The 18,589-nt window shown below is 43.3% G+C and overlaps 1 protein-coding gene and 1 long non-coding RNA gene across 3 annotated transcripts in view; one reads left to right on the top strand and one right to left on the bottom strand.

Annotated features, from left to right (window-relative positions):
* Nucleotides 1–699: 699 nt before the first annotated feature.
* Nucleotides 700–1,466, bottom strand: LOC128151044 (uncharacterized). Of its 2 annotated transcripts, none has more exons than XR_008238267.1 (2): nt 1,233–1,466; nt 700–1,044 (listed from the first exon to the last, which is right to left on the bottom strand). It is a non-coding gene; the product is annotated as an uncharacterized LOC128151044 (long non-coding RNA). The 2 variants fall into 2 exon arrangements; XR_008238268.1 differs by having other exon boundaries at nt 700–1,033.
* Nucleotides 1,467–1,697: 231 nt separating this feature from the next.
* ADAM10 (ADAM metallopeptidase domain 10) overlaps nt 1,698–18,589 on the top strand; it is a 57,314-nt gene continuing 40,422 nt past the window's right edge. The window contains exons 1-2 of the mRNA XM_052809037.1: nt 1,698–1,975; nt 13,906–14,056. Coding sequence (XP_052664997.1) covers nt 1,921–1,975; nt 13,906–14,056 — 206 coding nt within the window. The 5' untranslated portion in view covers nt 1,698–1,920. The remainder of the gene's footprint in view (nt 1,976–13,905; nt 14,057–18,589) is intronic.

Here is an 18,589-nt window from a genome sequence, read left to right as displayed (position 1 = left end):
GCAGGGCCGCCACGGGGCAGGGCCGCGGCCGCGCCCCCGCCCCGGGGCCCGCTGCCGGCCGGCTCGGCCGGCCGCCCCTTCTGAAGCCGCGCAGGGACCGGGGGCGCCCACTCGCTCCCCTCTCTCGGGCGGGGGGGCAGCCCCCACCCCGGTGCTCGAGGCTGCCCTGCCGCGAAGGGGCGGCAGAGCAGAGGGCCCGGTGCTGCCCCGCCCGTTTTGCAGGAAGCGGGGAGGGGGGGCAGGGCCGCGCCTGCGCGGGACCGCCCCCGCGGCCGCTGAGGTACAGCGCGGGGGGAGGAGGAGGAGGAGGGACACACCGTGTTACGAGGAGTTCCCCTTCTCTTAAAGGTTATCAGTGCCTTTTATTGCGGTTCCTTAGAGGTCTGTATTACAAAAATACGACTGTGGCGAGCGTAATAGGTACTGTAAGAACTAACGCAGTTGTATTACTCGGACTTCACCCTGATGAACCTGTTTCCTGCTCCCCTTATAGAAACCTTCAGCTTTTAATCGCAAGTTTTAAATATGCTTTTGGGAAGACAGGAATCTACCTTCTCTTTTCTGTTCTCAGCAGTTCTCTCATCTGAGCTCTCTGTAAACAGCTGCATCAACTTTAGCAGCCTCATCCGAAGCACTCTCGTTGTAATTGTACTTTCTATGTATGTGTTTGTGTAACAACTTTTCCTAGCTGTAACAGTGTTAGCGGGGGAAGATTTTTAATTCTGAAAGGGCAATAGGAGTGGAAAAGGACAAATAGAAGGGGGGTGACAGTAAACTGAGAAACTTGTCACAAACACTAATACAAAAAACAAATCTTCGAGTTAGTACAGTTGAATGTAACAATTAGCGTATTGGCAACAAGAAACGAAACGTTTTGTCTGAGTGGCTCACATTTTTATCTTCGTTGGAGGATTTTCCTTTACGCTTGAATCACGAAGGTTGTTCAAGACGATCTCAAAATGAAGAAATCCCTGTTCAGTGGAGACAACCGCAATGCTTCGCAATGTGCAGAGCGTCAAGAGAAATAGATGACCTAAAATAAAACTCGAAAAGCAAGTAAGTAAATTAGTTTCTGCAAGGAAAAATGCGTTCCTAATAAAGGGATGAAGGAAACCAGCTGATGTAAGGGGTGGTAAGCGGCCCCAGGGCCGTTTACACAAAGGTTCAACGGACCCGCAGGGAAGCCCGCTCAACAAGCACACGTGGAGTTTATGCGCCAGCTCGTTCTTTACCTCTGAGGACGTAGAACCTTCTCACCCACACAGGTACCGGCGCCCCGCCCCGCCGGCAGCCCTAGGGCGGCGGTAGGCGGCGGCTCCGGCCTGCCTCAGCCGGGAAGCCCCCAGAGCCGGGAAAAACCCCGCTCCCGGAGGTGGCCCGGGGCAGTTCCTCCCGCTGCGCCTCGGGCGGGACCCGCGGCCGGGGCCTGCCCTGAGTTGCCGCTGAGAAAACACAACTTCCCGGGGCCCGGCGGAAGCAGCCGGGAAGGCCCCGCCCCGCCGGGCCCTGGGGCGGCAGCCTAGGGGCGTCGTCCCTGGCGCCCCGCCCTCCCCCGCCGGCGGCGATGAACGCTTTTCCGCCTGCGTCCCGCCCCTTGTGCGCAGCGTGGGGAGGCGGGGCGGGGCGGCTTGTGCGTTCTGGGCGTGCCCTGCGGCCCCGCCCCGCCGGTGGCGTCGCGCGGGCGGGGGCGGGCAGCCGGAGGAAGTGGCGGAGCGGGGACCGGAGCGGAGCGCTGCCGGCCGGGGGGGCGCCGGGGCTGAGCCGCCGATCCCAGGCTGATCCGTGGGCGGTAAACGGTCCTCCGGAGGACGACGGGGGACAAAGCGGAGGGAGGCGCGGAGCTCGCCCCTCCCCATCCCGGCGCCGACTGGGGCGGATGTGCTGTGGGTTAGGCGGCGGTGGGGCCTGGGCCCGGTGAAGATGGATCTGGCGGGGACGATAATCCTGCTGTGCTCCTGTGCGGCGGGCGCCGGAGGTGAGGAGCGGCCGGGCCCGCCCGGCCCCGCGGGGTCCTGGCCTGCGGCCCTGGCTCGGGGCTGCCGGCCTCTCTCTCTCCCTTTCTCCCTCCTTTCCTCCCTTCCTCCTTGTCTGGCGCGGCTCGGGGCTGGAGGCGGCGGGCCCCGCTCCCCGGGGCGCCGCGCCTCAGCGCCCCGGCGGCAGGCCGCGGCTGGGCCGCCGGCCGGGGCTCTTCTTTTCGTCGCCCGCTCCCGGGCACGGTCCGCACCATCCTGCCCGGGCCCTCCTCCCGCCGCCGCCCGGGGCCGGCCCGGCGCCCCCACGCATTCCCCGGGACTTTGCCCTGCCGAGGACCGGACCGGACCGAGTCGGCTGTTCTCCTCCTCTTTTCTTCCTGGGCCCCTCTCCCCGCCCCCCCCCCCCCGCCGCGCTCGGCTGTGCCTTCCCCTGCCCGGCTCCCCGCTCTCGGCTCCGGCTTCGGTCCCTCGGGACTTTCCTCACGCTGCCAGTAGCCGCTTCCCGGTTACCTTCCCCCGCCCCGTCCCTCGCCCGCGGACGAGGGCCGCGCGGCGGCTTTGGGGGGCCGGTGTCTGGGGGGAGGCGGCGACGGGCCCCGCCGGCCGCGGCGGGTGCGCGGGGATGTCCCGCTGCCCGCGGAGCGGGCCGCGCCCCCACACCTCGCCTCCCCTGCGGCCGCTTCCCTGTCCCCGAAACCAGGAAGCGCGGGTAGACGGAAAGTTCAGCTTAAGGAAATAAAAGACGGGCCCGGGTTTTTTTCCTGAAGCGTGACGGTAGCTTCAAGGAGGGTCTCCCCTCTCTCCCAGGCCAGAGACGAAACATGCCTGTGTTGATGGGGGATGTGTAACTTTGTGACGGCTCCCCTTACGAGTTGTTTTTCAGCGCTGGGAAACTGTTAGGGTAGTTTCTTGACCGCGTCTGCTAACGTTTAATTGGTCAAGTCATGTCAGGGAAGTAGTTTCATGTATTTACAAGCATGGGTGTTGGAAAAGGTGGACTTTGAGGGTGTTTCTGGAGAAGGATGGGTGCAGCAGCTGATAAGGACTTGCTTCCTCTCTTTCCTTTGGCACCTCTCCTATTTATCTGGGCTCTACAGCTGCGTATATCAATACGTAGGTTTATTAACAAAGAATCTAACCCTAAATCTTCCACACGTTCTCAAAAAGTAACATCGCAGTATATGAAAACTTCAGTAGGTTGTACTTGGGGCTAAGCTGTGAGATAAAAAGCAAGCTGATTTGCATGGCCAGAAGTCATACTGTTATTTATATGATTAGGAGTGGTGTACACAAAACACTTTCGTGGTGACTTTTCCTTCATAAATTCTTGTAAGCTATCAAGGTATTTCAAACTTAATTATTGGCATACTTTTCGAGGCCTCTTTGTTTTCTGAACTAAACAGTGTTGGCACAGAATTAATTCAAAGTGATTCATTAACCAGTTGTGAGGGTTGTTTCCACTGTTTAATTCTAGGCAGGTAAATATGCCTTAAAGTTAAAATCATAGTAAGCGTGTAAAGTACAGTCCTCTGGATATAGAGAAGCAAGTTCATGAAGTGTATTTTAGTTTAGGTGTTTGTGTTAATTTTTTTCTTTGAGAGAAGAATGGGCACCTTCAACATTTCTGGCACTAGGAAGCACACCTCACTAGCAGGTGACAGAAGCCCCATGTCTTTTGGTCTTTAGCATTACACGTGAATCTTTAAAGAAAGCTTAATAATGCTGAATAGAAATCTAGAAATGATGGCCAATACACATCTCCAAAATATCTTATGAAACTTTTTTGGTAAAAGTCTCAACATAATTATGAAAGATTTATTGTAACTCTATGTTGAATTAAAATTACTTTTTAATATTAGAATTTTCTGTTTTAACTGTGTTCACATTTCTAGAGTTTCTTAAGTACTGTAAATGTTTTTATTTACTGAAAACTAGAGTTCTGCATTTGCATGCTTTGCTTCTAGGCAGGCATTAATATCCGTGTGAAAAAGGGCAAGTTCATGATTCTTAGAGATGTTACTGAGAGAGCAGTGCAAACTGGAAACAACTAAAAAAACTCCAACAATTTACCTGCGTTTCATTTGTGTACAGTGCATCTTGTGCTCATTAATTTTACACAAATCTTGAAGCCAAGTTGTACTTACCTGTAAAGTTGTTTAGTTTTAAGCCATATAGGTATTAAATAGTAATGAATTTGAAAATTCCATTGTTCTGCACTTTAAAAAAAAAAAAAATGCTCTTCTCTATGTTGAGTCTAAGATTAGAATATTTTTATGGGATACCTGAGTTTGAACTCTTCTGAAAGAATTATGCAAGGCTTTGTGCCTGTATACCATATTTATATTCTATTATAATAGTCTTTAGATACTTTAAATATAAAGGTATATTGTAGATTAACAGAACCAATTGTAACTTTAGTTCACAGTTAAGTATGAATCACAAAACAATATTTTAAAATATTAAGGTACAACATAACTTAGATGGTTTATTTGAGGAGAAAGATTAGTGAAATCTCTTTGTTTCATTTGAAAAATTTATTTTCTTTTGTAGTTTATACTGTTCTTAAAATTATGTAAAAGGAATGCAACCAAAAGCAATCACTACTGTTGCTGCACTAATGAAGTGTACTGCAATGTCTGTATTATGCTGCTTTATAACTGTCTGTATGGTTTATGGTTAAAACAGACAGGTTATAAGCAATTTGGTCTAATAGGCCCTGAAACACGTTCTTGATCAGGTTTTGGTTTTAGATCACTTTTAGGGCTCTCTTAGAAGTTTTTCATTCTTTGCTACCACTGAATAAATATGACCTTTATAAAACAAGTGGTCCAGTAGGTCAGTTTGAATACAGTTTCAATAGTGTGAGAAGGAAAAGCCATACCAATTTTTTTTTTTTTTTTTCCTTAGTAATTTTGGAAAGGTAGAATTTATCTCAGGTAGATACTATATACTAGCAGGTAAGATATACGTGCCTTGAATTTTAAGAATTCTTTTAAGAAAAAAAAAAGTGAATCAGCATTTTCCCCAATACCCTTGGAATTGCTTGGCTTAAGGGATCTACTCACTGGCTGTTGCTGTTAATAATTTTGACATCTATAAAGTGGTACTTAGTTTGGGCAGTACGATTTGCAGCTTTTAGTAGCATGCTTTGTTGCATGTGGTGAAGATACATGCAGGTGTATTAAACAGTACTTTATTATCCATACATAATGATGTTCTTTGAGGAATGGAAATAACTGATAGAACCTCTCCTTCCACCTGAGGGTCATTTGAAAAAATGAAAAAGGCAGGGGGGAAGGGGAATAGAAAATATGGAAAAGAACTAATGAGACTCCCCAAAAGCTTGGATTTAACAGGAGTGATCATGCTTTGGCTAGGCTGATCAGATGCTGAAAATCAGTGCAAATCTACGATAAATTTTGTTTTCACTGGTACAACACACTCTTATGTTGCTAGGACTTCAAGTTGTATCTTAGTGACTTGTGCTGCTGGATATTGAACTACCTATTTCCCAGTGAGCAGGGGAGAAATTCTGTTTTTTTTCTGGACACATGGGGGAGTTGTGGGAAGGCATTTATGAGCAATCAGCATCTGAGTGATGTAGTTTCCATCCTTGCTATAAATTGAGAAGAATACTAGCCTTCATTAACATGACACTCAGCCTCCAGCATTTATCTGGGGTTTAAAATAAAAACATTACAAATTTTATATGGCTGGATGAGACAGTGTCTGGTAAAGGCAGCTGTCAGATGGTTGTTTCAGAAATGCCTGTGGTAATTAGAAGTAAATAAAATCAGGTGCTTAGATAGTAACTTTGAAATACCATTCCCCAAAAGCCTAAGACTGCAGTTTATTTTTGCTTTTAAAAGGATCTAAAGGTTCAGTTATGCAATATGGCAGAGACACCATAATGAGTTACTGCTGTCTGGCGGTCCTGCTCTGGCCATGTGTTTTGGGTTTGTGTGGTGGAGTTTTGGTAGCAGGGGAGGGGCTCCAGGGTGGCTCCTGTGAGAAGCTGCTAGAAGGTTCCCTGGGTCCAGGTTGGACCTGCCTCTGGCCAAGGCCGAGCCCATCAGCGACAGTGGCAGCGCCTCTGCGGTAACATATTTAAGAAGGGAAAACCTGCAGCGGAGAGGGGAGTGGAATGTGAGAGAAACCCCTACGCAGACAGCAAGGTCAGTGAAGGAGGAGGGGGAGGAGGTGCGCGATACCCCTGCAGCCCGTGGTGAAGTGGCAGGCTGTCCTCCTGCAGCCCATGGAAGAGCCCACGCTGGAGCAGGTGGATGCCCTGGAAAATGGCCGTGACTCCATGCGAAAGCCCATGCTGGAGCAATCTGTGCCTGAAGGACTGCAGTCCACAGGAAGAACCCATGTGGAGCAGTTTGTGAAGAACTGCAGCCCGTGGGAAGGGCGCGCATTGGAGAAGTTCGTGGAGGACTGTCTCCTGTGGGAGGGACCCCATGCTGGAACAGGGGAAGAGTGTGAGGAGTCCTGCCCCTGAAGAGGAAGGAGCAGCAGAGACAGCATGTGATGAACTGACCGCAAACCCCATTCCCTGTCCCCCTGCGCTGCTGGGGGGAGGACTGGGAGTGGAGTTGAGCCTGGGAAGAAGGGAGGGTTGGGGGGAAGATGTGTTAAGATTTGGGTTTACTTCCTATTATCCTTGTTTTGATTTGATTGGTAGTAAATTCAGTTGATTTTGTTTTTTTCCCCAAGTCGAGTCTGTTTTTTGCCTGTGACCATAACTGGTGAGTGATCCCTCCCTGTCCTTGTGTCTGCCCACAAGCTTTTCTTTATATTTTCTCCTCCCCATCCCACCGGGGGGCAGGGGGAGGAGTGAGCGAGCAGCCTCCTGGTGCCTTGTTGCCTGGCTGGGCTTAAACCATGATATCACACGTTCCCACCCTCTCTTCCTTCACTGCCTCTTGTGTTTCATGCCATGGGGAGCCAATTCCACCTGCTTATTTAAACAAAAGAAATTAATCATTTCCTGCCAGACACGTAACTTCCATTGGTTTATTGTGCAGACCCAAGCCCAGTGGGGAGGAGGAGCTGGGACTCACGTGGGGTAGGGAGGAAGAGGGAAAAAAAAAAAAAAGTGGACATCTCTGTACTGCTTACACTGGTGGTGCTGTACTGTTTAACTCTGCTCTAAATGTGAGTTTTCAGTGAAAGGAAATGATCCTGACTTTTTGATTACACGCTTTTCTTTCATCAAAAAGTAACTTGACCAGAAGAGAAAGTATATTTTTCAGCTGAATCAGTTCTAGTGCCAGCACAAGGGAAGAATAGAAATGGAGTGGATGAAAGAGGGCAGCAGGACCTGCCCTTTTGCTGGCAGTTATGAAACTACAGCCTGAATAAATTCTTCAGTGAAATTCAAGTTGGGAGGTTATGGTAGGATTACTGGCTTTCAATACACTTAAGCACAGAAGTGCTAAATCTGAATGCTATGTACACTCTTTAATGTCCTATGTATAGGGAACATTTTTTAAGAAATAAACTCTACACTGAAAACAGCTTGAAGAAGTACATCTTGCTTTGATTATCTTAATTAAAATTATAATAATAATTCTCTTAAAGATGTTTATCGTATGCTGGCATTTCAAATCTGCAAATCAGTGATGACACTTGCAGTAAAAAGAGTTGTCTGGTAAGTTAGCCTGGCTGCTGAACAGTTTCTGATAGTCTGTCAAGTCATATTCTGTGCTTTTTTCCCCTATTATCAAGCTTCAGTTGTATTTGAACTATTTGCCTGTGTCATGCAAGTCTTAATCTGAGTGGTTTAATATAAACTTCACCTTTTAGAACAGTGCATGCTTGATTTATCCTCTTATGGGAAGTTAAATGTTGTCATCTTTTACCACAATTATATATAAACTTAATAGATGTTTATGTTTACAGTGGTAAACTTTCAGTACTGTTTATTACCAGTCGTCTTTATCTGCATGAAGCTAGCTTCTATAAGGATTTCCTCCATAATCTTCCCAGATACTGAGGTTAGTCTGACCAGCCTATAGATCTCCAGACCCTGCCCCTGCCCTCCCTTGAAGATGGGGATGACATTTGTCTTCCAGTTGTCAGGAACGCCCCTCCATCGCCATAACCTTTCAAAAAGGTGATAGAAATCCTCGAAATGGCATCAGCCAGCTCCCTCGGCAGTCTTGGATGCATCCCATCTCATCCCGTGGACTTCCGTATATCCAATTGGCTTAAGTGTTTGTTCCCTAGCTCCTCTGCTGTGGGTACTGCTTCACTCCCAGACTGGGAAGATTTTGTTGGGGGGGGGAAGTTTTCATAGTCTTCTCTGGGAAAATAACCATGATAAATGAACTGAACAGCAAATCATTTAGTATAGACCACCAAACAATTGTTATATATAGCTGCTCAAGGTGAACCAGGAGGCTTACAGATAAAATCCCATGGGTGATACATTTTATCCTTTGCATAAACTCAGTTAGAAGGTGAGAATGTATGCCTTGGACTCCCTACCTGTCCAGTCAGATTTTTGCTGTTCGAAATGAGAACTGTAGATACTTTCTTTACAGCTCTCTAGGGATGCTGAAGAACTGTAGACCCTCATACACAAAAATCTTTTATAGGGACTGTCACCTCGAGACAGTTGCCTACATGCGCTGCCTAATTCTGTTTAAAGTCCTTCCTTGTATTTAGATCTAAGCCCATGAGAATAAAGCTTCGTTGCTGGAGAGTTTTTGTCATAGGAAACACCACATCTAGTTTAGCAAGTCCTTTGGTTGGTGGCAACATGATACATGAACTTTGTAAAGCAGCTCCCTTAAACTGTATTTAGATTCTCATGGTTCAGTGTTCCTTACTGCAGGCTCCTGATCATTTCCTTATTTGAAAAGATCTTTGTCTTGCAGTCTCTATTAAAAAAAAAACAAACTAGTTTTTCAATGACAACAAAATAACAACAGTAGTTTGTCACAGAGATTGAGATCTGTGTGTGTGCACTACTCAGATTCTGTGATAGACGTCTTCCTTTTTCATGCAGAATCTTCTAATTACAAAAACTGGAGCTAGCAGTTGTACCTGCCTCATATACTTCAGTGAAGGCTTCTTTCCAGTTTAACAAACTTTTGCCCCGGGATCCTGTAAATTCTTGTGTTACCAAGGTTGAGTTACTTATTAAGCTACCTTTGTGAAGAAGATAACCACTTTTGATACATAGCTGGTTTTATTAGAAGGAGATTGCGTATCAGTTGCAGACTTTGAACGCTATAGGAATGTTAACTTTATACGTGCTTCTGGAAGTGAAAGTAAACGTTAATTTTGAAGCCTTGATTTCAACCCTGTCTGAAGTCCCTTTTTAGAAAAGCTATGAAATAGCGTATACTCTAGGTGATATGCAGCTGCTTTGGTTTAGCAAGAGGAGAGCAGCAAGAGTGTTTGTGTTAAGTGCTTACTATGAGAGTGGTTAAAACATAAGGAGTTTTTTAAGTTTTGGAGAAAGTGAAAAGAAATAGTGGTGTTTCCCTGTGTGATCACAGAAAGTGTATACATTTTGGTTAAGAAAAAGGATTTTTGCTTAAAACCCTCTCTGCTTTTGCTCCCAGAGAGAACAGTTATAAAGCTTTTTAATGTCAATAGTCCTTTGCTGTCTTGTCACAGTAGTTAGCACTTAAAAACTATTCTTTGTGACTCAGTTGAGTGCAGTCTTTCAGCTTTCCACGTGGTCATGAGACCTGGGTCAGGTGTGAAGTATTACTGGGTCTTCAGTAAGCTGTCACGCTTTAAAACTTTTTTTCTAGGTGCCCTGTTCAAGGAGTACCTTGCAATACTGAGAAGAAAATGGCCTATAACAGTTTAAAGGCATGCATTATTAGAAGCCTCCTACCACAGAAAAGTTGAAGACTTGTTAAATAGGCTTGGGATTATGGAGCACAGAAGTTTACACATTCTGCAGCGTACTAACTCCTTAGTTTTGATAAAAGTTTTTGAAGTCAGTTATTAGTATCATATTCTAGATTTAGGTTCACTTGAAAAATAAAACTTTAGCTAAGTTTTAGCTTTTATCAGTTAATTTTGAAGCTTGTTTTCTTTAATGTTGACACTTTGGGGTCATGTACCTGGAATTGGAAAGCATGTACCTATAGTCAGGCTAATGTATATTGAGCATCATTTTGATATAATGGGTAGACTCAGGCTAATCTTGTTTGGTTTATAGAAGTTCTTGGGCCATAGGAGGTGTTTCTGCTTCACTTTGTGGGATTATGTTGGAAGTGATTAGAGAAGCATTAGACAGGGACAACATCCTTCATCCTCAAAATTCATCATGCTGGTTGCTGAAACTTTGGATTCGTCCTGTGTCTTATTGGGATTAGAATTCACGTAGACTTGCTTAAATCACATGTTTTATAAATGTTTAAGACACCTAAGAGGCTTCTGGAAAGCTGGATGAGAATGGACTTGTATTTTGAGACTTAAGAGTAAGAGGAAATTAGAATGAAATTTTGTTATTGGACTGTATTTGCAGTCAGTGATGAAGAGTCAACACTTGCAGAAGCCTACAGTACTGCAAGGAAATTTGAATGTGGTCTTATCTGTAGTATTACTTGAATTTTAAAAAGATATGGTGGTATCATCTTGTGCACATTGCTGCTGGATGCAAGCGATGCATTTGGAAGTATTAATTTACTTAGTCATCTTTCGTGTTGCTCATTGAGCTTATTGGTGATCAGACATTCTAATGCCTGAGAAATCTGTGGTATTAATTCAAAGAAGACCTCATGGCAATAAATACAGGGAAAGGTAAATTTGTAATTTTGCTTACAAAATTATATTCTTAATACAATAACAGGTTTTTTTCTTTGTGAAAATTTAACACTACTGAGGCAAAGCTTTGGGATACACTTGTCTCATTGGACCTCCCTGGACCTTGTCAGTATAGATATCTGAAGAAAAACATTGCATGAAATCTCTGAGAATTCTCACATTTAGTTTGGTCTGAGGTTAAACTGATTATGAGATGTCCTGCTTTTTCTTTGTAGAATTAAGAATTCTGGAGAAAATTGGAGATTTGACTTTCTGTTTGATCTCGCAAATGCTGCACTTTGATATTTCTTCAGGAAAAAAAGAAGATAGCCCAAGTCGGGTTCTTGAAAAATCAAGCATAAACTGAATAATTTGTTCCCTTCCTTAAGGAGGAGGTTGAAGAAGGAGGGCTTCAAAGCTAAGTGAGGAGCCAGGAGCAATTGGGCAAACACTTGCATACACACAGTTAAGAACAACATGCAGTGAAAAAAGTAATGAAACAGAACAGGGTGGGGGGGGGGAAAAAGGTTTATACATCCTTGAAGCAGAAACTGGCGCATAATGTTATACCATTGATTGTGGTTGCCTAACCTTCAGAATGTAGTAGTAAGTACTATGAAATGCAGTTCCTATGATATGGAAACAAATCTTACACTCTTCGTGAGGATATGTTTGAACATCACTGATTCAACCTTGAACTGGAAAACCAGCAACTTGCATGTTCTGTATTCTAATTTCATATTCTTAGTGTAGATAAGATTGTGTTTGTATACCACAGCTTTCAATAGACAATTCAGGCTTTACATCAGGTCTGTCTTTTCATAAATGAAGTGGCTGACAGTTGAATTTCTGTGTCCTTTTTGTGAAAGATGATGTGTTACAGCTAGTAAAAATGATGATGATACGTTTACGGCACTCAGTTTGTATCATCACATTGCGTCTCAGTGAACTAAAAAGATGGGGCCAACTTGTTTCAATAAAAAACATACAGTTCAATGAAACACCTTCTAAAGTTTTGGAATATGCTTTGTCAAAGGGCTCATGTAGGGAGGAACTTGTATGGAAATTTTTACTAAACATAGTGCTAAAACGTTCCTTCTACAGATAAATTTGGCAATATATTGCTGTCAGGCTGCTTAAAAGAAAACTTGACATTTTGCATAATAACACTGTGAGAGATGGTGCTTACCTTTGAGTGATCTGATACACAAAGTAGTTTCTGTAATGAATAGTTGATCTCCAGAAACAGTTGCTTCTATGGAGTTACAAGAGAAAAGGATTGTATGTTTGTTGCATAAAGTGTATAGAATACTGCAAGGCTTTGTTTCAAGCAGGGTGAATGTTTTTGTGCTAGCTACTGATAAAAGTTATATATCAAAACACGCAATTACTCCTTGGAGTTTTGAAATATTATGCATCACTTAATCTTTAATCCTTTGCTGGCTTTAATGTTCAGTACATCAAGAAACATGACATAGTTTGGGTCATATATAATCTGGCTTTGAAACCAGAACCACTGAAATGATCTCACTCTTCTTGACTGTAGATTCTAGATATAGATACCTAAATTAATTCCTTATGATTGGATATTTTAAATAGAAACTGTTTAAAAACCGTTTTTCACTGTGTATGTAAAACATACTGTGTGTACTACCTCCATTGCAAACATACAGTGGTTTGTTCCACAAGTTGCATTTGTTTTGTTTTGGTTTTTTTCTATTTCTCCACATTATTTTCTACTGTTGGAACTTCTGTGTTTTTTGGTCTCTGATTACAGTTACTGAATTACTTCATCTTAATAATTCTTCCCACAGCATCTGTGTTTACTTTTGGCAGGTAGATGAAATATTTTTCATGCATAGTGTTCTAGTGCTGGCGTTTGGTATAGAAGTGTGGTGAGACTTAGGAAGAATATCAGTGTTGAATGTGCAGAGGCAGGGGATGGAGACCTTGGTGGTGGTCAGGATATGAAAATATGCTTCTCGTGAAATACATGCTGTACTGTCAATTTATTGTGCATACATTTCTATGATTGCTTGGGATATATTAAATAATAAGGTGGTGAATCCTGACTGGAAACTGTGTACTTATTCGGAAGAAGTGACTAAAATCTGAATTAACCAAATGTCTGTAATGCATATAGTGGTTCCTTGTCTGGGGAAAAATAATGCTATGGTAACTTCTTTACTATTTCGGTTCTTACAATTGCTGGCCTGTTAGCTGTTTGGTAGGCAAAAGTACATCTCAGCAGTATATCTGACAGGTGTCTGGGCAGCACAAGGAGTTTTCTATCCTGTTACTGACCTACTAATGCTAACCTTGGAGTGAAAAATACTGTGTTATAGTAAAAAGTCTAATGTCTAGTGTAAATACAGAGCTGATATGGTTGTCCTCTGTATGCATATTAGATCTATGAGGAGCTCTCAAATGCTAGTGCCTCTGGTCAGTTCTGCATGTCCCTTCCTCCATCAGGATGGGAGGACCAAAATCTTTCTCTGTTTTCTGTCATGCACTCTTAATGTGGGTCAGAAATATTGCCTTAGAAGGAAGTGTCCAAAATAGACTGAACTGAATCTATGTCTTTGGAGATACATCTTTAATAATTTTTTTCCATATGATAGAACTTTCCATGTGCTACAGAATGTTGTGGTGTTAGGTGGCATGATTTGCTCTTAATTTTTCTGGATGTTTGGCATGTGGATTATAAACATTCTGAGCAGATACTTCGGTGTCATGAGTGCAGAGTGAAGCTGGAAGTACTATTTTTCTAGGGAACTAAAAGAAAGAGGTGCAGCTGTTGGGCTTTTTGTGTTTGGATCAGGAGTGTGTTTCTGAAACATCTCTGAAGCATTGCTGTCTACAATGATGTAGTTTGTATTGTGGAGTAGTTTTGGAGTAAATGAACTGTACTCAGACTGAACCTTCCAAGGTCCATCTAACGCACTCTTAACAGCAAGTGTACATTCAGTCTGTGGGACTAGAGTAGAATGAATCTGAAGCGTACAACAGAGAAGAAAGAAAGATAAAATGCATATAATGTGGAAGTTGGGTCCTCATCACCAACTGTTTTGCACCACACATCTGCCATACCTGGTAGTGTGGTTGTAATCTTAGTAATTTCTCAGACATGCTAAACCTTACTTTCTTCTGTTTTCAGGCCAGTATGGAGATCCTCTAAATAAGTACATTAGACATTATGAAGGATTGTCTTATGATGTGGATTTGTTACACCAAAAACACCAGCGTGCCAAAAGAGCAGTATCACACGAAGATCAGTTCTTGCACCTAGATTTTCATGCTCATGGAAGGTTAGTGATATTTTAAAAGGTATTTGCTTTAAATATTTTATTCATATATGTGTTTTAATTATAGTGAAATGTACATGGTGAAATAGTCATCAAACTAATGTTAGCTAGAATACACTAAAATGCAGTGCTTATGGTTTCTATGAAGTATTTGCTCTGATGTCCAGTACGAGTGTGAAATTGTTGCTTGTAATCACTCATATGTACTTCTGGTGATAACTATTAATGTACTTTGAAGCTTAAACAATGGAATCATACTGGGAACAGAATGGTAGTTGATTCTGAGTTTATAATGCAGCTTTGGCACCTTTTTTTTACAAAAAATTATGCCAAACTGCCTGAGAAGATTTGAGAAAAAAGTAAATTTCAAACTGCATTTGAAACTACAAAATAGGCCAAAAAAGTCTTCTGTTTCACGTGTAATGGTGTCATCTGTTTTCTGTGCTGTTGTGGAATTTAGCAATTATTTGACATGGGGAAAACATAATTGCTGTTACAATAATTGCTGCTTTGCCTTGCATTTAACATGTAGTTGTAAGATCAGGTACAAAAGTTAGATATTCAGTGTGAGCAACTGAAATATAATTTGTAGGTTTCACCTAGGAAGAACTCTGTACTTTTAAAATTGCCTGCTTTTTGTATAACCAAGGAGAAACAGGAAGAAAGTTAAAATTTGTGTCTGTGTCTTTGTTTCTTTGACTCCCTCCTTTGCAGCACCACTGCCTTAATATATTTTAGGAATATGTAATGCCCTTGTTTTTCTGATTATTTCAGTTACAATTTTAAGTAATTAGAACTTGATAAATAATTGCTAGCCATATGTAGAAACATAGGAAGTTTGACAGAGCAAAGGTAAAACCAGGTCTTCTGAATCTGTTTGGAATCCTGGTTTATGAGTAAGCGTTCTACTTCCGTGCCAGCTTGTAATTTCTTCAGGGAGTTGAGTGTTGCTACTGGAGGTGTATGGTGTAATGACTGAATTTCAGTGCATGCTCCCAAAAGGTTAGCATTAGGGTTGTATTTGTAACTGCTGTAGAACTGCAACCCAAATCCTGAATTTGAAGTCCTGTCCTTAAAACTACATTTTTGGGTGTGATTTTTAGTCCAGGGAATTTTATTATTTAAAGAGTCATATTGCTGCTGTCTCTGCTGTAGCTTCACAGGCAATCTCTAGTCCTTGCTGTTAAATTGTTCTAATAAACAAGACTGCAGAGTAGAATGTTTCAGAAGCTCCTCATACTGTAAACCTTTCCACTTTTAAATTAAATCTCCAACAAGGTTGCAAGACAGTGAAGTTCAGTTTCAGCCTAATGCTGCCACTCTTAAGCTGCAGGCTGATGGTTAATTAAGTCTTACCAAAGTGTGTGGTGCTGCAGAGAGGAACAGGCCTGACCACATTCCCAGTATTATCTTTGTGCTAGCGCTAGTAGTCTTAAGACCATGCAAGGAATAGGATCTGGGAACTGATCCAGCTGAAAATTACTTGGCAAAAAAAGCAATCAGCATGACTTGAAGGGTTGATGGAGGGAGGATGAGACCAGTCTTTCTGGGAGCAGTCCACATTTCAGTCCACTTGAGCAGGTTCATCTTGTCATTGATAAAGATCCCATAATACTCCTCTGTAAAATAGAGCTCTTAGCTTAGCCTGTGCATTCTATCTGTGTTAATAAGGTGGGCTGAAAAGCCTTACCGTATAAAAATGTTAACCATACTGACAATGAGGTCTAAAAAAGATTTCCTCTCTTACTTCATGGATCTCAGTCACACCAAACCTTAGACAAACAGGTTTATAAAGGTTTTGATAACAGCTACTATTACTCACAAAGGAAAGTGTTGGTGTTTATATGTGGAATTGATTCTAAATCCCTATGCTCTGAGGCACAAATCCATTGTTAACTGAGGAGGCTGAATGGAAACTTCCTATAAGGTCAAACCAGTCCATAATTTAGGATTTTGGTGGTTTCCTGTGACACATCTAACACTTCCTGCCAAAGAGAGGGTAGCTGACAGGCTGTAAATTTAGTCCACAAATTCCCATTAATCCATCTGAGTGTGTTCTTACCACATATTTTCATTTTTCTTTAAATGTGAATTAGGAAGGATCAAGTGAATTGTGTTTTACTTCATACAGTGTATTTAGTAGCTTTGAAGGTGTGTAGCAGTTTGGAAAACTGTTGTATTGGCTTTGTGTGGCAAGGTTTTGGTAGCGGGGGGGGTTACAGGGGTGGCTTCTGTAAGAAGCTGCTGGAAGCTTCCCCTGTGTCCGACAGAGCCAATACCAGCCGGCTCTGAGATGGACCCACTGCCGGCCAAGGCCGAGCCAATCAGCGATAGTGGTAACGCCTCTGTGATAACATTTTTAAGAAGGAAAAAAGTTGGGACAGACGGTATTCGGCAGCCGGAGAGAGGAGTGAGAACATGTAAGAGAAACAACCCTGCGGACACCAAGGTCAGTGAAGAAGGAGGGGGAGGAGATGCTCCAGGCACCGGAGCAGAGATTCCCCTGCAGCCCGTGGTGAAGACCATGGTGAGGCAGGCTGTCCCCCTGCAGTCCATGGAGGTCCACGGTGGAGCAGATATCCACCTGCAGCCCGTGGAGGACCCCACGCCGGAGCAGGTGGGTGCCCAAAGGAGGCTGTGACCCCGTGGGAAGCCCGCACTGGAGCAGGCTCCTGGCAGGACCTGCGGATCTGTGGAGAGAGGAACCCACGGAGCAGGTTTTCTGGCAGGACTTGTGACCCCGTGGGGGGCCCACGCTGGAGCAGTCTGTGCCTGAAGGACTGCACGCCGTGGAAGGGACCCATGCTGGAGCAGTTTGTGAAGAACTGCAGCCCGTGGGAAGGACCCACGTTGGAGAAGTTCGTGGAGGACTGTCTCCCGTGGGTGGGACCCCATGCTGGAGCAGGGGAAGGGTGTGAGGAGTCCTGCCCCTGAAAAGGATGAAGTGGCAGAAAATAACGTGTGATGAACTGACCGTAAACCTCATTCCCTGTCCCCCTGTGCCGCTGGGGTGGTTTGGTAGAGAGTTTGGGAGTGAAGCTGTGCCCAGGAAGAAGGGAGCGGTGGAGGGAAGCTGTTCTGAGATTTGGTTTTATTTCTCATTACCCTACTCTGGTTGATTTGTAATAAATTGAGTTAATTTTCCCCAAGCTGAGTCTGTTTTGCCCATGATGGTAATTGGTGAGTGATCTCTCCTGTCCTTATCTCAACCCACTAGCTCTTTGTTATATTTTTCTCTCCCCTGTCCAGCTGAGGAGGGGGAGTGATAGAGTGGCTTTGGTGGGCACCTGGTGTCCTTTTTGTAGTTGTAGCTAGTTTATTGTAAATAGTTATAAGTGATGTATCTCATGGCAACATTAAAATGTTCCTATCAGATATTCTAATTACTGTGTGCTAAGGTAGGAAAAAAAGCTTTTGCAAAATCCTTAAACCATTTAGATTTAGCCCATGGACTCTTAAAGTGCTGTTTTATTTAAATACGGTGATGAAACTTAAAGGCTTTCAGTAAACATGAGGTTTGAGATTCTGAAAATTTAAACCTGGTTTTTTGAATGGCCTTATACCAAATGGTTAGTTAAGACTTTGTCCAGGTGTAGTGGTTTATTGGCATACAGCTGTCTGACTTGCATCTCCTTAATTTAATAAAGATACTAAACAGCTGCTACTTATGAGTACTGAAATGATAACCTTCTGTTTTGAGTTGGCTTCTGATGAAATGGCTATCTTCTGTAGCCAGGAAACAATGGAAGAGCTGTCTTAATATTTACTGCTGTTCCCTGCTGGAAACAGCAAATGAAGCTAGCTGGACCACAACAGTTCTTATGCTGTATCTCTGGTACCAGTTTGAACTTTATAAACTTAATCTTTTCTTTTGTGCCAGAGGAAACACCTGTTGGTTACATGGCCAGTCAAGATGGGAAGTGATTTGGCTGGTTATTTTTCAGCCAGATTAATTCGTCATTCAATTCAGTATATAAGCTGTAAGAAGAAAGGGTACAGAAATAAGCAGAAGTGGTGAGAGGGAAGATGCAATACTAGCCTTTTCAGTGGCAGTGCTGACATACACCAGATTAGCATTCATCAAATTTAGTTTCATTGTCCAGAAGATGGCTGGCAGCTACAAGTATTTTATGATTGTGTAAGTAGCATCTGTTCTTTTCAGTAGACTGTTTGGATTTAAGAACTGTATTTCATAGTAGCCTCTTGTTGAAAAAGGATAAAATAAAAATTAAATATTATATATTATATATTTTTACCAAGCTAAAGTGGCCATTTAACCATGGGCTAATAACAGTTTAATAATGAAATAGATACTGTAATGACCGAATTAAACCCAAAGCTACCTTTTTTTCACACCAGGCTCAGTAGTTCTACAAATGGGTGTATAACGTGCCATCATTGAAAAACCCTGCCTTCTTTAACCTTGCTCTGAAAGTTAAATGCTACACAGTAGCATTAAGGAGGGAAATTTTTCAAAACTTTTTTTGTTGGGTAATCTAAAATACCACTCGTTATGGCAGATGTAGTGAATTAAAC

The sequence above is a fragment of the Harpia harpyja genome, chromosome 14 (genome assembly GCF_026419915.1).
Source record: "Harpia harpyja isolate bHarHar1 chromosome 14, bHarHar1 primary haplotype, whole genome shotgun sequence".
Lineage (NCBI taxonomy): Eukaryota > Metazoa > Chordata > Aves > Accipitriformes > Accipitridae > Harpia > Harpia harpyja.
This window is presented reverse-complemented; position numbering and strand designations above follow the sequence as displayed.